At 40.1% G+C, this 20696-nt stretch overlaps 1 protein-coding gene across 11 annotated transcripts in view; it reads right to left on the reverse strand.

Moving 5' to 3' along the window:
- Nucleotides 1-20696, reverse strand: part of arvcfb (ARVCF delta catenin family member b) — a 138578-nt gene that overhangs the window by 24091 nt on the left and 93791 nt on the right. For all 11 annotated transcript variants that reach the window (XM_085910051.1, XM_085910050.1, XM_085910048.1 and 8 more), the window contains 5 exons: nt 18424-19064; nt 12230-12735; nt 7632-7815; nt 2183-2300; nt 1927-2098 (listed from right to left, as the gene is read on the reverse strand). In XM_085910051.1, coding sequence (XP_085766177.1) covers nt 1927-2098; nt 2183-2300; nt 7632-7815; nt 12230-12735; nt 18424-19064 — 1621 coding nt within the window. The remainder of the gene's footprint in view (nt 1-1926; nt 2099-2182; nt 2301-7631; nt 7816-12229; nt 12736-18423; nt 19065-20696) is intronic.

Below are 20696 nucleotides of genomic sequence, written 5' to 3' on the forward strand. Positions count from 1 at the left end.
TTAAAAGAAAAAAAAGTTGATATTTTTAGATAAAATTTTTACAGATTGAATAAATACAAAAAACAACGCGATCAAATTTATTTCTACAATCAAATTGAAAGTGTGGAAAAAAATGACTGTGCAGGCTGCTCACATTTATAAACATGCTCCATTAAACGCGCTATAGCAAAGGAAAAAAAAGTGATGCGATGAAAATCTCAGACTGCTCATTAACAAATCAAAGTTAAAACACTCCACCGGTACGAATCATGATGGCATTTTTTAACTCATATAAATGTGACATTTAACAGAAGAGGAGGTAAGACGCAACCTACTTAAGGCTGCAAATTACCGACCATTTCACCGACGGTGTCATATTGCTCTGTGCTTCTTTATGACTATGTTTAATGTTCCTCTTTGAAAGAACACCTTGAGGGCCCCGCACAGCTACACACAACTCATTATTTAACGTGCGCTTGCACACAACAAAGTGTTCATGTGGATAATTGGTTTCTTTAGAAGTCTGTATACTTGTAAGCTGTGCCTTCCTCACACCAATGAATAGAGGGATTTCTTCAGAGTGCTAGATACTGAGGGTCACCAGCGTGTAGTCACACTTCATTGGCCGTCTGAATTATGACAGTCATTATTGTTGTACGGCGGGGAGATAACGCTGTTGTGCTGCTAGGAGCTCAGGAGAACACAGATGGAGATGTTCCTTACAACACATCTGACAAGGAGCCAACAATGCTCCTAATAAAGTCAACATGCTCATGACATAGCGGACTGACAAAGACTTATTTTGAAATCACTGGGAGTAAAATCACTTTTGTAATACAGACAGAAAAGATATAGTTACGTAGTTAATGAGTTAAATATAGATGTCCAAAAAGAGTTGGAGAAATAAGACACATTGAAACACGTGCCAGGACAGGGAGAAGAAGAGAAGGGAAAGGAGGCATTCTAGTTATTTAACATCTTTGTGGTGGGCTGGAGGTTGGGATTGTCATTGGAAGATTTATTTTCTGTGGTAACAGTGCGTTTTACCAATAAATTTGGAACATTTGCAAATTTCCCTTCTACATGATGCCCTATTTGTAAGGATCTTGCATTGGCGGGTTGAGGGGGACATCCGAGTATTTGCATTAAGGCCATCATGTGTAATGTATGTCACATTTTTACTATGCCACACAGCTAATGCGCAGCTTGCTATGGACTCTTTATTTTATTTATTTTTTAGCCCCTGGTCTAGAATCAGAAAATGAGGAAGAATGTTATGTTCAGCGATGAATGCTGACTGAATGTTTATCACCGGAGAACATCACTGGACGAGACGTGTCATTTAAGGCAATCGCAATAGGGGGAGAAAACAAGATGAGATTCTACAACAACTCGCTTCTGAAATGCTGTATTTAAAAGTGCGTCCTGCCAATAGTCCTAACCTCAACCGAACTGCATACTTGTGGGAAAAGCTTGGCTGTGCTGTGCTGACTTGCAAAAACTCTTGGTTGGGTAGCCGAATGCCATTCCACACAGAGTGTGACCAGCACGGTCACAGGAGGAGGTGCCATGCTGTTACCGACGCTCCAGATTGTTAAAAATCTCAAATATATAATCGCCCACGTCTTGTTTTTTTCCTTGTTCCTGATAAGACTGTCTTTATTTAATTTCCCCAAGAACAACAAACAAGGGTCAATAGTAACCGCATAATGTACTATTTAGAATAGACACACATACTGCATTTGGGCTCCTCATTCCACAAATGCATGTTCCTTTTGACATAAACAGGTTTACCATCAAGATAAAATGTATTGGCTACAATTAACCAAACAAATTGGTCACATTTGTTTTATGTTTGATGTGATCCAATGATAAGTGGCTAAATAAAATAAAACTACTTGACAGGGGTGACTGAATAATGAGATTCAAAATCTTTCTCTTACTCACCTTTGGCCTTTTTCCCTCCGAAGCAGCCAGCATCATCCTTCTTCTTTCTCTGTGGCCCTCCGGAGCCAGGAGCCTGTGGTGCTGACGGGTCCTGAAACCTTTCGGCTCCTGGCACCTCTTTGTGGACATGGTAGGACAGGTTCCTCATAATACAGACACAGTTCTCCACAGACTGGGAGGAAAGCACCAAATAAACAATGGAACAATTTGGGTGTAAGATCAAGCCTAAATTGGTAGTGGTCAGGTAATGTCCAACCTTATTATCCATATCCTTCTTCCCTACAGCTGATTGGAGGGCATGCAGTAGGGAATCCACCAATCCGTCACACTCTCTCAGTCTGCGCCGAGCCTCTGCCCCATCTGAGCTTACGTTTCTGAGGAGCACACACGTACACTTAAATTAAGCACAGGGGAAACACAACAGTACACAGCCACAGATAGTTAAGGAGGTTCTGAAGTCACTTTGCTGTGAATTTAAAAGATTAATATTACAATATTTCAGCTACATTTGTTATTTCACAAAAGACCTGAATCCAACAAGTTGGTTTGCTTCATGATATTTGCACCCATTTTCACATCATGTATTTGCATCTTTATTGTGTGTGGAACATAATATTCTTCAATTATGTCATACGGTAATACTGATGTGATTTTTGTAAACTACATTCAGCATAAGGTAAAAATAATACTGTTTTGCAAGATATTAATCCACACTCTCATAAAACTAAATGAAATAATGGGACAGCTGTAGCTCATTGATAAGGTCTTGCGCTTTGAGGCAAAGGGTCATGGGTCACTGATTTGAGTCCCAATACAGACAAAAAAGTAGAAATGACAGATGCTAGTCTGCTGTAGAGGCACCTTTTAGCAAAACACCGCCCCTGATGCTACACTGTTTGTGCCCATCTTTCAATCCGAATTCTTGCATGCTTGCATGAGTGTGGTCTGTTTCTTTGTGCGGTGTACAACATGGAAACAAATCTTATGAGTCTGATTTATTTCTGTCGAAATAATGATGGTCAAAAACAAAACAAAAAACAACAACATCTGACTGGCAACTATTTTTCATTTCTCTCAGTTGGTGTTTATGTGGCTAGGTGACAATGAATAAATGTCATATCATTTTCAGACTTTGACAATTTCCACTCTTATCATACAAACATGTTAGTTCCTGACTGACCGACCGACCGACTGACTCACTGTAAAAGGCAAGGCATAACGAAAGTTTCAATGATATCTTGAGCTCCCAGCTCCTCACATGTGATTTCATTTATGGGTACATCCAAGACGCATAATCCCATTAGACAAACCCAGTTAAATCCCGTAGAAGAGTTGCAGGCGGTATAGCAATGATAAGCAAAAGTGTACATCACAGCCAACACAACTGCAAGTGTTTGGGTTCAATATAGGTACGCTCTATATAACAGAGAGACCAGCAGTGTACATATCACATACTATACACATGGCAACACTCCCAATCTAGTTAATGCAAAACACAAATAACAGCCACCTCATCTGTTACTGTGACAGTGAGTAGTTGGCCAGAGTATGTATGAGCATGTCTGCACAATGTCTTCAGTCGTCAATGAAGAAGTGCTATCTATAAGTCTTCAGCTGTCAGACAATGGTCTCAAGTACCCTTGTAAATGAATCCGGACGACCCTTGGATTTATTTGACAGGCGTGTGTTCGGGAGCAAACAGACTGAGCTTTACTGCCAGCTGTTTCATTTTTAGGAGTCTTTTGGGGGACAGTTGTCTTTGTTGGAAGGATTATGGACAGTGCATCTGTCAGTTAAAATAGAAGATAGTTGTTTTCCCTGGAGAGGTGACCTACAGGAGTACATAGGTTGTGATGGGGTTACACCAGTTTTTGGAGACCCCGGAGTATTGATTTTAGTGACAATATGTAGAAGATTATTTTGAAGAAAAGCTCAAGAAAACATTTTAGCTATGTCTCGAAAGCAGTTGTGTAGTAATATATTTCACATATCAGCAGCGGTATGCTGTGCAGGATCTGATATAGGATACAGGATATTTCCTGCAAATGAGGCAGCTGGTGCAGCACAGCTGAAAAAGAAAAGATGTAGTCTTTTAATTCTTTTCAACTCAGAGCAGATTGTGCACTTGGATCAACATTTTTACTCTTCAATGCAAATGGAACGATCATTTGTCACGTGGCGCTGTGTTCGTGTGAAAAACACAGCAAGTGTAAATTCCTGCATCAATTCCACTTAAAGGTAGGCTTGCCGAACTCGAGCTATGTTGTGATACTGTATTTGTAATTGATATGTGAGCTTTGGCAAGTCCTAAAAGGCATTGGCCAGTACTAAAGAAAGTTTTGTACCACCTTTGGTCAAAATCACTCCTGTTTGGACAGCTACTAGATTAATCAATAATAAAACACTTAAAATGCACTAGCAGTTTAATATTGTATAGTGCAGTTCCACACAAGATCTGAATATATCTGAATATCCATCCATCCATGTTCTTTTCAAATTATCTTCATTAGAGAGAGCTGCAGCCTATCCCAGATGACTTTGGGTAAGAGACGTTCACCCTGAACGGGTCGCCAGCCAATCAAGGGCACATACTATCTATTGTTAGCAAACAACCAGTCACACCCACAATTTAGAGTCTTCAGTTAACATTCAGTTGGAATGTGAGAGGAAGCCAGAGTATCAAGAGTTTAAATCTCATGGAGGCAATTTCGACTTCACACAGGAACAAAAATTCGAACATGCCAGACTTTTGTCATCGTGGTCATGATGCATCCCACATGCCAGACAACCAATTGTTTCCTATGTCACACTACATGGGCTATGACACTTCAAGACACATCAAAATTGGCTATGTTTTTCTACGACACATCTGTCGGTTCAAAATTGAGCTACATCCGTGTAGTCTAAAAAATAATTAGGCGTGTTGATTTGATTGAAGAGTTTGTCCTTAATGACTATGTACCGTTAGCCATGAGACTCATTGGTTCACTCTCCATCTTGAGTTTTCATTTTACCAAGATTTTTTGTACAACTTTTGGCATGAACTAGAACAGGGATTGAGTCAGTCCCGTTCATTCCCCACTACTGACCTCTGACCTAAAATAAATCTGGTCGATTGGACAAATTTTTGCCAAACACTCCCTTCAAATCTTGGAGACACCCTTCCCAGAAGAGGAAAATATATGTCAATTTGTACTATTCCCCTTGTGTAATTAGACGTGACATCAACATATAGTGGATGCTTTTCATCCATCCATCCATCCATCCATCCATCCATCCATCCATCCATCCATCCATCCATCCATCCATCCATCCATCCATCCATCCATCCATCCATCCATCCATCCATCCATCCATCCATCCATCCATCCATCCATCCATCCATCCATCCATCCATCCATCCATCCATCCATCCATCCATCCATCCATCCATCCATCCATCCATCCATCCATCCATCCATCCATCCATCCATCCATCCATCCATCCATCCATCCATCCATCCATCCATCCATCCATCCATCCATCCATCCATCCATCCATCCATCCATCCATCCATCCATCCATCCATCTATCTATCTATCTATCTATCTATCTATCTATCTATCTATCTATCTATCTATCTATCTATCTATCTATCTATCTATCTATCTATCTATCTATCTATCTATCTATCTATCCATCCATCCATCCATCCATCCATCCATCCATCCATCCATCCATCCATCCATCCATCCATCCATCCATCCATCCATCCATCCATCCATCCATCCATCCATTTTCTGTACCACTTTGTCCCCACAGGTGTCGATACAATAAAAATGAAAATAACATGGAACTATTCAGACTCCCATCGGAGTTTAAGTGATGCCGCCGATGGCGTGAGTAAACAAATTCTCTCTGGCATCAGCATTTCTTCCCAAGGCACAGACCCTGCATCTAGGAAACTGCAGGCTTGGTTACAGTTACCATGGAGCCATTTTCTCAGCAGCAGCACGGCTCTGTCTCTTCTGCCAGCAGTAACATATGGGTAGGAGTAATGAGAGATTGTGTTTGTAAAGATGCTGACATAAACAGTACTGTGCAAACGTCTTAGGCCACCATAACATTTGTTGCATTGGAAATGCTATTATGGTCATAGAATCTAGATTGCCACAAAAATTGTAGGATGAGCAGTGAATACATGTGAAATCAATTCATAGTATTGACTCGACCTTTGCATTTAGGTTTGTGTGTCCATGTACTTCTTAGTTAGCAAATACCATCTTGTTAATGGAGGATGGGGAACAGATGGGATGTGCAATGATAATTCTAATGGTTGGACAATTCCAATTATTGAAAGAAAAAAAGAAAAAGAAAGGCACTCTTATCCAGATAATTGCCAACGGGTAAAGAGACATATTGAGTTGTTAATTGAAATGTAATTGTTTTTCCTTCACACTCCATTCCTCTACAGTTTTTGGTATTCATTTGTACAAACATGCTCTGTCCTATTAGTTCCTGTTTTACAAGTCATGACAATGACTCTCAGTAAGGCTCACCAAGACAAACCTAGCTGTGGCCTAAGACTTTTGTACGATACCTGTGTGAAAAAGGCAGAGATGAAAATGCATGCTAAATGGAGTAAAAATAGAAATGACTTCTGTGTAACGTTTTATAACTATATCTGTGAACTTTTGTTTATTCCCTCATGGCTTATTATCTCCACTCTTCCGGTCCGGTACCTCCAACAAGGTTAATAACCATTGGTCTAAGGTGTGGCTTTGCTGTCTTTGATAAAAGAAAACTAGGTAGGAGCAAAAAGTTGAAATAATTTAGTTATTTTCTTTCTTTTTGTCTCTAAGTTGTAAATGTAAAACATGAAGCTGAAGCATTGACTGCTTGACGGTATGTTTTGCTCCAGGTTACAATGTAGACAAGCTTGGCAAGCACAGTCAGGCATGAGGCATGATAATCCAATGACACCTGCTTGAAAGCATACAAGAAGGCAGAGGATAAAATACTCTTGACTGTTATCAAAAGAGGCAGGGTACATGAAACAGACAAACAGTCACACTCACATTCACAGATTCCACTAATCAACACTTATGGTCACACCAGGTCTATATGATATAAACATATGACAACATCATTCCATAAATGATTTGAGTTTATTTCTGTATAGAGTGTGTCATTCAACGGTCTCATCTCTGTATTGAGAGTGTCATTCACTCATTTGGCGAGAACAACAAATTCCATCAAAACTAACCAGCCAGAAACTTACAGAACATCTGGGAACTCCAAAGCTAAAATTTGGAATGAAATGAAAATGTCCTCATATATTTTCCACAAGTTTGAGCACCGACGTGTGTGGACCACACCCATCATGTACAAAATTAATTGTGAACATAGGTGTAAATATTTGTGTTAATCTCGTAAGGAAATGCCATGTGCTGCGTTGATGGGAACCAGTACACAATATTTTACATTGGACATGTAATGGCAGCTGTGGCATCACCACCTGTATTTTCGTGACACACTGCGATAGTTGCAATTTCATCTTTGCAGTGGGATATGATCTGTAATCACCTATCTACAAAATTTAGATGAGATAATCTAGTTCCCAAATGGGTTTTACGTAATTCATTATTCATTTCGTGTCCCAAAAAAATCTGAAATGCAAATGAACCAATGCTGGTCCAATTCTTGATTGAATTGCTGAGCCTACCTCAAGCACCCAGAGGTGTTTTTGAAGACAGTGGTCCACTCTGCATCGCGTGGCTTTGAGTCCTCATTTGGTTCATGCTCCCACCCAGAGTGCGGGATGATGACCTCGTTGGTCATTGTTTGGAGGCCGTGGTTTATGATGACCATCTTCAAGGGTTCATAGGAGGAAAGGTTCCAAAGAGTCCCTACAAGGGGGAAAGCAAGAGAAGAAACAGATGATAAAGATGACAAAAAAGAAGTAAGCAATAATAAACAAGGATTATAAATGAAGCGTGTAATAAAAGACAAGAGAGAAGACTGAAAGTAAATGAAAAAAAAATGATTTAAAGGCTGCAAAGAAACAAAGTGACGATTCACTATAACAGCTGTCCAGCAGGACAAACTTTATGATCACACTTAAATGCATGTTTTTATTGGCATAAAATCCAATTCAAGACAAAAAGAGAAGACAACACTCATACGACTGCTATCGTGTTTTTTGTTTTCCACGATACCTATTATAGATTATTATAATTTTCCTGTGCTGACTTAGTTGCCCACCAGCAGAATGTTATAAAACACACGACACATCACACTCAATTTACTGTCATCTTTATGTAATAACGCTAGAAAAATGCACAGAAAAGGATACTGCCAAAACAATGATCCAGCGGCTGTATGTAAGGATACAAAAACAAACTGAATGGGATCTGCCTCAGCTGATACCCCGACCCTCCATAAAGTTTTGTGAAAACTAGTAGACTAATTGTGTGCTCCTTTTTCTTTAAACAAAGGAGCAACAAAAACATGCCCCCTTTTGTTTTTATTAACTCATTCTTCAGGTTTCATCACGTATCAAACTCCTTTCTTCCTGCTGTTAGATTCAGGGTGCATAGATTCAGGGTGCATAAAACTGACAACCTTCTCTGAAGTGGCTTAAAACAAGTTCTTCAGCTCAGAGGAGAAATATAAAACACACACATGCTCCCGCAATATATTCTGGGCTGGTCATACAACCATTTCTTCACAGTTTTGTGCTTTAACATAAAAAGATGATTTCATGGGTAGTCACAATTAAACTAAAAGAACCACGCCATATATCGAGAGAGAGAGAGAGAGAGAGAGCGAGAGAGCGAGAGAGAGAGAGAGAGAGAGAGAGAATATCCACACACACACACTCGCGTTCTTATGGGCTGGGCCTGGGCTGGGTTACATGCAATATTAGACGTCCAATCAACAGGATTCAACTGAGAAGAAACAACAAACATTTGTCATACTTCATCATCTTTTTTTCAATAATCAATGTTGATATTTTTCCACAAAATGCACCAGGGTGTTCAAGAGTGGGTATATTCTTCTAAATCTCAAATAATGTGCTCTTCCTGGCAACGTCAATAAGATGACAAACAAACATTCTTGCCTGCCTGCTGGGTTTGATTACTTGCACAGTTGTGATACTGGCATCAGTTTTAGTTATGACAAGCACCACTCAACATGTTGTCAACATATGAGAAGCCAGTTGGCTTTAGGAGAACAAGCAGTGAATAAAGACGATGGCAAAAAGAAATTGAATGCCGCAGAGAAATACGATTGGCAAGCAATATTGGAACATTACTGAAAGCAATCAAAACTACAAATACAATTCCTGGAGGTGACTAGAGTGACTCACACAAATATTTGTGTGAGTCTAAAGCCCAATTCACACTGACTGTAGAGCAGATCCGTTGCAGTGTCCGTATGGAAGACGTACGAACTGCAATGCACACAGACTGCAGTGCGTGTGCGGTGTGTGTCTGGAAGTTGCACACACGAGACCACAAGATGTTTTGAACTTATGTGATAAGAATTATTTTAAAATATACCAGATCTACCATATTCTTGAGGATACTATGCAAATCGAATGTCGGTTAAAGAACCAGGCGCCAAGCCCCGCCTGTTCGTTGTGAAACTCTGCGGCCATCGATGGCTTTTCATTCGCAGTAATTGGTAGTGCAATGAAGCGAGATTAAAGCTTTGATGCAACCAGCATGCGTGTGTGTGTGTGTGTGTGTGTGTGTGTGTGTGTGTGTGTGTGTGTGTGTGTGTGTGTGTCACGATATAACAGCAAGAATAACCACATCTTAAGTGGTTGTCAGATGAATTTCTCTACTTCTTCTCTTAGTCTTTACATTTGCCCTGTCTTTGATGCTTGGGATTTGCGTGAGCAGGAAATGGTCCTGGAGTTGAGGTTACAACTAATTACATTATCCGGGGAGCACAAACAGAAATGATGCTCTTCTGGCTTGGCTATTAAGTTTGTCCTGCTTATTAATGTTCTTCCCCCACCCAGTCTTTTTCTGACTCAACCTCACTGGTAAAATAGGAAAGAAGCCTGTCACAACAAACACTACATTTTTGGGTTGACTTTCTGTTTAATATATTCAAGATGCAGTCGAACGCATTTAAATATTGAACCGTTTATCATTTATTATTAAAGCCTTTTGTGCATTTAAAGTCGGGCTGAATGATTTCTGGAAAAAATAGAGTTACGACATGAAACTCCAGTTTACACAAATGGTGTTAGGTGTTATGCCTGGAGTGTTTGGGGCCTTACTATTTACATCAATCAATCTATCCATCCATCCATCCATCCATCCATCCATCCATCCATCCATCCATCCATCCATCTATCCATCCATCCATCCATCCATCCATCCATCCATCCACCCATCTATTTCTTATTGCTCATGTCTTCCTTAAGGCCATAGGCAGTGCTGCCACAATTACCATAAAAACACAATTCAGTAACTTTATTGATTACTTAATTTAAGATAGAATACAAGTTACTTTATTAGTTACATTTAGCAGATGCCGACCATCCCGCTTAACTTAAAAACCTATACATATTGGTGGAACTGAAAACGACAGAAACCTAAGAAAATTTAAATTACAAGAACTGAGATGGACAAGATGCAATTAAAAAAAAGAACGAACGGGTCCTACAATATGGAAAATACACCAACGTCCACATCATTACTTTCCCTGGCAGGTTAAAGAATAACTCTTTGGTTTTACAGTTACAGACCACTCCTACAGCCATTTCTTATGGAAAAAATACTAAAAAAAGAATTCTATATTTAAAACCCCTCAATTATATGTAATTGTAGGGGAGGGGGTTGACTGCCGAATGTTGGCCAGATGGGCTGAGGCTGCAAGCTGAGCTTGCATTGTGATGAGCCTGTTTGACTGGGATCAACACACTGGAGAGGGAAACATGAAGCTGGAGGGAAAAACTGCAACACAATGAATCAAATGGGTAGAAAAAGAACAGAGAAAAGAAAAGATTGCAAGGATTAGAAAAGGAATAAGAGAGAAAGAAGTAGAAGGAAAAGAAGGTTCCCCTGCATTCCTTTCACCCTGTCTTGTGTAGCAGGGTTATTTTTAGCAAATGCAATGCGGTGTTATAAAGGCAATCATTTTTGCTGTGCCTAAGTCATCGCTCACCATGACATCTCTGTCAAAATAAACATACATCCACACTTTTTGCAATTGGGAAAGCAACCATTTTGAGGGACTAAGACCCATGCCAATGTACTGGACATCACGGCAATTTGCAAATAAAAGTGACTTTGAATTCACAACTTTTTGTATCTACGATTGAATTCTACATATATACACAATCATCACCCATTTAAACACAACAAAGATAGCTTTCCCACTATTGTAATTCAACCATTCTATTTAGGTTGACACACAAACAGAGACAGAGACAGTTGATTTCTGTGTTTAAAGTTTATGCCTTTGTTGCCAACTAATTACCGTACTTTCCAGACTAGAAGTCACATTTTTTTTCAATGTTTGGCCGGGGGTGTGACTTTTAATCAGGAGCGATAATGTCGATAAGACACCAATAAAAGAACAAAGGCGTTCATCAGGGGAAACCAAGCGGAATATTTTAGAGTGACCGATCTTAATTTCCAGAATTGAGGCCTCGAAAGCATGCAATTTACCAGCTTAAGAGCAGACAGAATTGAATAACCCCAGTAATAAAAACTGAAAATAGCTACAATGAAACCCCAAAAAGCACAAAACAAGACTGCGAGGTAACTGCAGAACTGCAGAAATTACTTGCATGTCAGAAGACTTTTATTAAAAACAATAGTAATGATAATCTACACAGTACAACCAAGGACATGTTCTAATTAAAAAGATGCATGCTTTTACGCATTGGCAGCAGCATAACTTAATTCATTCTCAGACATGCTGATGAGGTCACTTAGGCACTGTCAATTATTTTAAGTGCTTTAAGATTCAAAATTCACCAACTCTGCCAAGATAAATTAGTTTTAAGTTCATTTGTGATGCCCCTGATCATTAGTTCTATGATATTGAGTAATGGTTACTATTTCTTTGTTGTGTATGGTGTTGATTTGTGATGGTTTATCATACAGTGAGAGATCAGAAATGCAGTCATGAGCGCTTACATTTTGATGGAATCTGAATAAACCTGCAGCAAATATATACAGCATGTTAGGCAGCAAAAGTGAATTTAGAAAATATAAAATTCTTTAGAGAGTAATAAATTAGATTAAATTAAAAAGTAACATATGTGCACTATTAATCTAAAAACAAATATCTTACCAGTGATGAGTTCTCGAACCTCCATGTCATTAGTCTTCCTCAGGAGGCGAATGAGAGCAGGAATGCCGTCACAATTTTTGATGGCCACCTTATTGTCATTGTCCTTGCCGTAGGAGATGTTGCGTAAGGCACCGCAAGCTTTGCGGTGGACCTCAGACTTGGGGTGGTCCAGTAGTCCCACCAGGACAGGAATTCCCTTCAGCTGGCGCACATCCTTTTTGATTTTATCATTTTCATAGCACAGGTGCTGCAAATATGCAGCAGCATTGGACTTGACAGGGTCAATAGGGTGGCCCAACATGGCGATGACCTCTGGTAGATCGGGATCACGCCAACGTGGATCCTTACGAATGCTATCAATTGAGGGTGAACGGCGACCTCCCATATGGTCCAGACTGGCCATGCTCCCTCGCTCTGGTTGCGCCAGTGGCGCACAATACATGCCATGAATGTACGGATGGCGTTCATCAATCAGCTCTGAATCAATGGGCTCTTCTGGGTAGCCTCTGGAAAATACAGACAGAGAGGACAATAAAGATCAGAGGAATTGGGGGGGCTAAATACAGGGGGACTGCAATTTGTCTGAGAGCAGAATTAGCTCGTCAGTGAGACAGAGAAACTGAGGCCAATGACTAATGAGGGGGTGAAAGCAAGGTGAAACGATGTGGGTGTTAAAACACAGTAGTGTGCATAGAGGACATGGAAATTCTGTATGAGGTTTGAATTTGCTCCAAATTGGTCAGAAAGTAATAGAATTGTTTTTTTCTTTTAAATGATTTCCTCATTATTAAAGGGAGAGTGAAGTCAAAAATGTTCTTTACGATAATATAGTAGGATATAAGTGTGTATATATATATATATATATATATATATATATATATATATATATATATATATATATATATATATATATATATATATATATATGCTCGTATATAATTATATAGGATGTAGCCCTGCAAATTTAAACGGGGGTATTCTGATATTCATATTGTGGAATATGAAATAGTTTTTTATCCATTTCGGGCAGTCATCATTTTGCCACGTGTCGTGTACTTAAAATAGCATCATAGTGCCTAAGAGCTCTCCTTGCAAATGTCGCATGACCGAACACAGAAAACAGGTGAACCGTGAGCCGGCACGTGAGCCGGCAACAAAACAACCCGGTTTTAAATTGAGCTCTTATTGGTTGTCGGAATTTTAAGAAAGGCCTGTGTTGGTTTGCTTAAAAATGCCTAGCTCTCTCTAGGTGTCACTCTTTGCTGTGGTCTGATTATTAATGCGCCGCATCAGCTCATCTGACACAGCCAGCAAAGGGAGAGAATTTGGATTTCCCTCAGTGCTACTGGCATATGATTGTGTGAACAGATGAGACTAAAGTTTCGTATAGTTATTTGGAAGGCACACACGACACTGTGTACGGAGAACAAAAGGCACAGCACACTCTTTAAAACTTGTTCTGATAATTATGTATCATAGAGTGGGGCATCATTGTTTGGGTCTACTTTCGTTTCTCAGGTCCTAAATAGATTGTATTATCAAAGGAAGAATTAATTTCCCAAGTTTCATCAGACATTTAGCTGTAGAACTTGAAAGCATCTGTCTGCAATTTGACGCTCAGAGATTTGGCTGATGCAGCCAACGACTCAAAGCGCTCAAGTAAATCAACAACTTAATGGCTTTAACAGAAGAAAATGGTCCTTCTGGAGTGGCCCAGTCTAGACCTGAACCTGAGTGAGATGCTTTGGCATGACCTCGAAGGAGATGCACACCAGACATGTCAAGAATATTGCTGAACTGAAACAGATTTCTAAAACCGTTTCTCGTCATCAGTACATAAGTTCACCTACTGTTGGGTTCAATAAAAATTAGGAATTAAGAATTCAAGATAATTCAAAAGGTTTCACATATGTTTACTACATTCATGATTATGATTACATGATGCAGGGTTGTTTGGCAGAATAATTTATGAGCAATGGATCTTAGTGACGGTACATCTCGGAGTATGAGATTTGTTCATCTTGTTTAATGATCCAACTGATGTTTGCGGCATGAGTGATATTTGATGTATGGTGGTCTGGTTGAGCAACAAAATAGTGGCCAATGGTGGTGGGTGGCACACAATTCCAGTGAGACCTCAAGCTTAAATTATTTTTGTGCTCATTATGCATTTTCACAGTTATTTCCTGGCAGGCAGGGAAATAAAAGGTAAAAGCTCCATGCGGCATCTTCCTGGGAATCTTGTGTATTCCTCAGATATTTTGCTTCCAGAAGCCCCGCAGTAACACACCAGCTTTTATGGTTAGTGTCAGATTCTGTTGCTGGGGGAATTGATACAATGCAAATTGCTTGAGCAACGAAATAAGATACGACTCGACAGTATATCGCCAATTCAGCTAGATGGAAAAAGGAATTAACAGATAATGAGCGAGAATCTAAGGCAGTCCAAATTTGCATGCACTACAAACCCAAAAATGAGATAAGAGTGAAAGTAGGAAATTGCTAAGCAACTTTGGTTGTCACATGCAATGTTAAATGCAGCACATTTTCATGAATACCACTTATGTATGCTTAAATGTTGTCATATGGTACATCAACAATGGTTAAAAGTTCCAGAGAAGCCATAAAAAAAAATGTTGGAAGGCCCTGAAAAGCCTCAATTCAAATGATTGCAATGCATCTTTTAAAATACAACAAGTCTGAGGTTTGGCTACATGTAAAACACTTTCCTAAAATTAGTTGCCAATAAGTGCTTCCTTAGCTTCCTTAACATGCTCCGATTCTCCGAGGACCTCATCCAGTTTTGGATATCTGTGTTGCTACTGAAGATAATACGACTCCAAGCAATGTCACATCCTTACCAATCACACATTCTTCCTTTCTCCTCAGTTATCAAGCATGTTTCTGCCATATTTTCACCACAGAGGAGATCAACATTTTCATAGCTCTCAGTTTGTTAAGATCTTGGCCAACGTGACCAGGCTTTTGGTGAAACAGACGTCATGCGGCTAGCTGAGTGATGGGAATGTCATGATTTGCATTTAAATTGGCGTCATTGTGTGTACACGGAGGGGTTTATTCAGCAGGACGTGAAAGGGCTCTGGGCTTTCGGCTCTCGTGATGATTACAGTAGATCATTCACGTGGTGTTGATAAGGCTGCTAAACAGTCAGGTTATTTGTGTGTGCACTCGTCTATGAATGCATTGGCAATCTTTTTAAGAGGCGGTGAACGTATGATAACTTTATATTCACAGTGTTTTAGATTATTATTTATATAGGAATTGACTTGGATAATTGCGCGTGAATTTTTGCATCTGTTTGATTTTTCCTTTCTGTTTAGATCACTGATGTGAAGTTGAGACAGGGATAATGATTTGTTTCCCACGTGACACTAATTATAGGAACATTACTTAAAACCTGTATCCCACTAAGTTGGAAAGGTTTGCAAGTGTTTGCAAAGGTAGTGAATATTTGCGAATTTGTCATCAGTTTGTCATCAATTTGTCATAACGCGCCTTTGGGGTTAATGTGATTCCCAAATTCTGGACCCCAAAGTCCACATATAATCGAGGCTCAGCTGTATATGGAATATTATAGTTAATGTAATCGGAACACAGTCTTGCAGGTACTATAAATCATACTTTCACTATCCAACCAATTATTTTTGCCATCCTTTGAGGAAAAAGCTGTCCTTGACCCATGTCTCTGGTATCTCTATTGAAAAACGAGGAACTTGAAAGGACAAAAATTTGTCCAAACGTTTTCATCTCTTCAGTGTGAGCATTTAAGTGAATGCAGCCAACGTATCATACAGCTTTTTCTTGAATTATGGTTAGTTTCTTTTTTTATGATGTGAAACGCTTGGCTGAGCAACAGCAAAAACGGCCACAAAACAGCAAGCCTGGATTGTTTATGGGTTAGTCTTTGTCAGTGCGCTGCATAATATTATTCCCAGCCACCACTGGCTGATTTCATTATTTCAAATAGACAGAAAATGTTATTCTATTATTTAGGGGATTCTTCAGGGGAAGCTCAAACATGATAAACAGGAAGCAAAGTATCAAACAGACAATGCAGGTCTCAGAGGAAATCTTTTGGCAGGATGAAGGAAGAGGTGGGGGGGTGGTGACAGGGTAAGGAAGAAGAAGAAGAGAAGGAGGAGGAGGAGCTGCCTGGTGACAGATCACTTCCATGGGCCGACCCCTTCAGACACGACTTGATTAGAATGACACAAGCCAACTCTCAATTAAGAAACGTATGTGTGTGTCTGTGTGTACGTGGTGACCCCAAGATGGAGGTGGGCAGGTGCAGGTTGCCCAAGGAGAAATGAGCCATTAGAGATTGTCTGGTAGACATCCCAAAAGTCTGACCCAGTTCAAAAGAATCTATTAATCACACTGGCATGAAGACACACACACATATGCAGAACCGTGGCAGTGGAAACACACTGACTCACGCATAACGGATGGGTGAGGGAAATTGCAGTGGGATGTAGTCACGGCCAGATAACTGAAGGGTCAGGAGAGAAAGCTAAAGGAGACTGTCAAGTGTGTTAAGAGCTAAAAGTCCCAGCAGAGACAAATGGAAAAGAGTTGATCTGCCTTCAACTCTTGTACTGCAGTCAGCTCATCAGCAAGCTCTTTAGAACCCAGAAAATAATCCTAATCATTTGAATCAAATGTGTTGTAGGAGGGAGACTTCCAAAACAGGGAGAACAGCGATGCTCTGTGACCGGAGTTGCCTACCCCTGAATTTGTTTCATCATTTATGCCACAGATGTTCAAACGTTTTGTTTTTTCCCAAGGGCCACATATAGAATAATCGATGAAGACAAGGGCAGTTTTGACATCTTTAATTGAACACTACAAAGATGTGGTGCTATATTTCTTTTTATATACACTCTATAGTTGAGGCGGCATAGTGGGTCACATGTTAGAGCGTCAGTCTCACACCTCAGAGGTGCAGGTTTCGATTACGGCTCTGGCCTTCCTGTGTGGAGTTTGCATGTTCTCCAGAGCAGGCTTGTTGCGTGAAAATCATTTGTAGGGGTATAACTGTATTTAAGAGAATGGCTGTCATTGTCTCTTGCATGGAACTGTGTTTTTCTTTGAAATTGTATGCTCTGCTTCAGTTTTATCATTTGACTTTTTCTTCTTTCTGCAGAAGCTTTCGAAAGACCTTTGTCTTATGACCGATTTTTGAACTCGCTTTTTTTACATATTGTATCACCAGTCAAAGAAAAGCAGTTTGACGTGTACAAAGCCAAATGCGGCTTCTCCAGATTTTCAAACTTCAACTTCATTCAGACCATCAAGAAAATATTTTGTGTTTATTGTCCTTGTGTGGGATGGTTCCAAATGGCCCAAAGAACAGTACAGGTCCACGCGGGACGCTAGTTGGGGACAAGCAAACCTGACCTCTAATTTCCTGCAAAATTCCAATTGTTTTTCCAAGAAATTTGGGACATTTGTATACATCCAAGTTCATTGGAAGAGTTTAGATTGGTCTGTTCCAGCAAAACTGTAAAGCAGGGAACAAAGCAAAGTCCACAAAGCATGCAAGTCTGCAGAGAGCCCTGACCAAAAGGCAATCAAACACCTTTGAGATCAACTACAACAAACATAGTGAGTCATCAGGCCCTCTCTCAGGTCCAACATAAGTGGCGCCTGACCTCGCAAATGTGCTTCCAACTGAATAAAATAATTCCCACAGACACACTCCAACAATTTACGAGACGAATACAAGGCGATAAAGCTGCAAAACTGAACATTCAACACATTATCGAAATTGTTTGTTTTTCCATCCCCACTCCGATTTTTTTTTCTTTTGTGTTGTATGGATTATAGGTCACATTCCCATTAATGGTGCAAAAAGTTTTGAAATGACTTTTCTTGCTCTCATTCTTTTTATTTTTTATCACAAACACTTACCATTTGAACGGTACAGTGTAATCTTTTGTATCCCCTGTAAGTACGGTAATACAACTTGATAAAATAAGCATTTAATATTTAACATTCATGGGGAAGAAAACTGTCTTACCCAAACCAAATGGTCAATCAGTAGAGCCCACAAATTTGTCCATACATTTTTCAAACAAAAAAGTACTAATGCACAAAAAGTAGGCTACTACACAAGTCATGAAGAAGAAACACGCGAAAAGGATATCGCAACCAAATCATGCTATTCTCCTCACCTGACTCTGGGCCCATCACGAAGTGGTTCCCTATGGGTGCGACCCCGGTTGGCTCCTTTTAGTGTGCGTCGGTTAGCAGTGGAATAGTCAGGTTCGAGCTCATATGGCTCCTCATCCTCGGGGCCAAAGCTGCGGCGATCATCTTCCAGGCCATATGGTTCGGCCTGAAAGCGCTCAGGCTGGGAGCGATTCAGGTCAACAGTGCTGCTACCCATAGGCACCTGGGGTTGGGCCACATGGCCATAGTCATCCTTACGAATGGGCAGTGTATAGCTGTTCTCTGGCCGGTAGCTATTCGGCATGTAGGGGTAGCGAGGCGGACGGAAGTTGACGCCTCGTGACAGGCTGCCGTAGTTGTCCGCCAAATCAGTGTAGCCGTCATGCAGACCGTAGTGGCGAATGTACTGACTCTCTGGCGTCTCACCGTAGGAATCATTGTAGGAGTTGTTGTAAGAGCGTGTCAAGGTGGATGAGGCTTGAGGCGTGATGAAGCGATCGCCTCCATTTTTGATATAGCGCCGGTCAATAGAGTCGGTGTAGCTTCCCAATGGGGATGAACCCTCCGGCATGGGCAAGCCATCGGGGCCAAGAGGAACCTGACGCACAGTCCGTGTGGTCACCGTCTTCACCATTTTGGTCACCTGCAGAGGGATTCAGACACACCTGTCATACAATTGGACAGAAACAAAGATTTTTTCCATCCAAGTAATACCACTACCGTACAGCATCGAAAACCATGCCTCCTTTCTTACAAAAGCTTTTAGACACTCGTGGCACACCATGCAGAAAGAGAGGTAAAAATGTTGTGTATAGATTCCAAAAGTAATAAGTCAATATAGGAATAGCCACGAGTCACGCTGTAAAAATCGGCTCAGTTTCATTGACACAAATCAAAATGAATCGTAGCTTACATTAAGAGTAACCATATTGTTTTAGCTGCAATCTTGAAATGTTTTGTGAGAGAGAGTGTCACAGCACCGACAGACTGAATCTTTCATCCCATGAGGGAGTAGGGAGAACTGTACTGTGTTATTTAGAGCTATATTACCATGACAAGCAAACCTTCATGTAGCTATCGCTCACACTCAATAGCTTCAGAATTATTCTTTCTGATGACATAGAGCAAACAAACCCCATTACCTGTGTTATTCAGGTTGTAAAAAACAATTTGCCGCCCAGTAAATACTGTTGAGATCAATAATTACCTACTGCATTGCCTGCTATAAAATAATCTCCTAATTAATTATGCTAATTAAAATAAATTGTCCTGAGCAGTGGTGCCGTTCTGATGCATTTTGTTTCGTATCGGATAGGGTTTCGAATCATTCCATCTTGACTGCAAGAAATCAATAAGAATGAATGAAACATTATTTCAATGCTACAATGGTGTGTGTGGAAAAAAGGACCAATGATATTTGTTTGTGTGCCTTCATGCTGGATGGATGGTTGGATTAAGGTTGATGAAACCAAAACAATGCAGACATTACATGCCTTGAAGGCTTGAGTACACTCCAAATGTGAGTCTTAACACAAAACTCATTTCAGGAATTCCAAGTCTCTCTTTAATTAGTAGTGAATGTGGTTGTAATGCTATTCTGCGTTGTCTTTGAAAAGTTCAAAGTAAAAAGCGTATTTGCTTGTTCCAAATAAAGTCTGTGACCTTGAAAGGAAAAGTGCACTTTCCTACTTTTACTATGGAAGCAGCTAATATGAGAGAGCTATACCTAATGGGGAAAAATAGTCGGATTGCCTTTAGTTCATTTTCACACGTTTATTCCTGACAATGTATGACTTGTATTCTGCTTGTTGTAGATAAGAGGGCAACTAATGTTTCTGATTAGTCCCAGCAGCAGTTCAATTGCAATGCCATTTGCAGGGTTGGAACCCTCACAGGACTCAAGAACATTTTTTTATGTTTGAGTTGACAAAGCTTTTCCATATTTCATGGAGAAGTGGAAGTGCGAAAAGAGAAGTGCACACTGTATATAAATGACAAACAGACTTTGTACTTGGAAAATGTGAACTGCGCTTTAAAAGACTCTAAAGTCGACAGGCATGCCATTTATGTTTACCAACTGATCAAAGGGAGAAAAAAACTGCAGGCAAACTGTCCACTTTAGATAAAAGGTTTCACAACCTCTGAAGCACTGACTTTATTGAGATCTTAAATGGACCTTATGTGATAAAATAAGGTAGCAATTCAGTTTTTTAGGAAGTCAAATTTTGTTAGTATTGACACGAAATATGTTAAGATGGGAGGGGTAGCAAAATGC

The sequence above is a fragment of the Syngnathus leptorhynchus genome, chromosome 4, assembly GCF_054491065.1.
Source record: "Syngnathus leptorhynchus isolate UIUO chromosome 4, UIUO_Slep, whole genome shotgun sequence".
NCBI lineage: Eukaryota > Metazoa > Chordata > Actinopteri > Syngnathiformes > Syngnathidae > Syngnathus > Syngnathus leptorhynchus.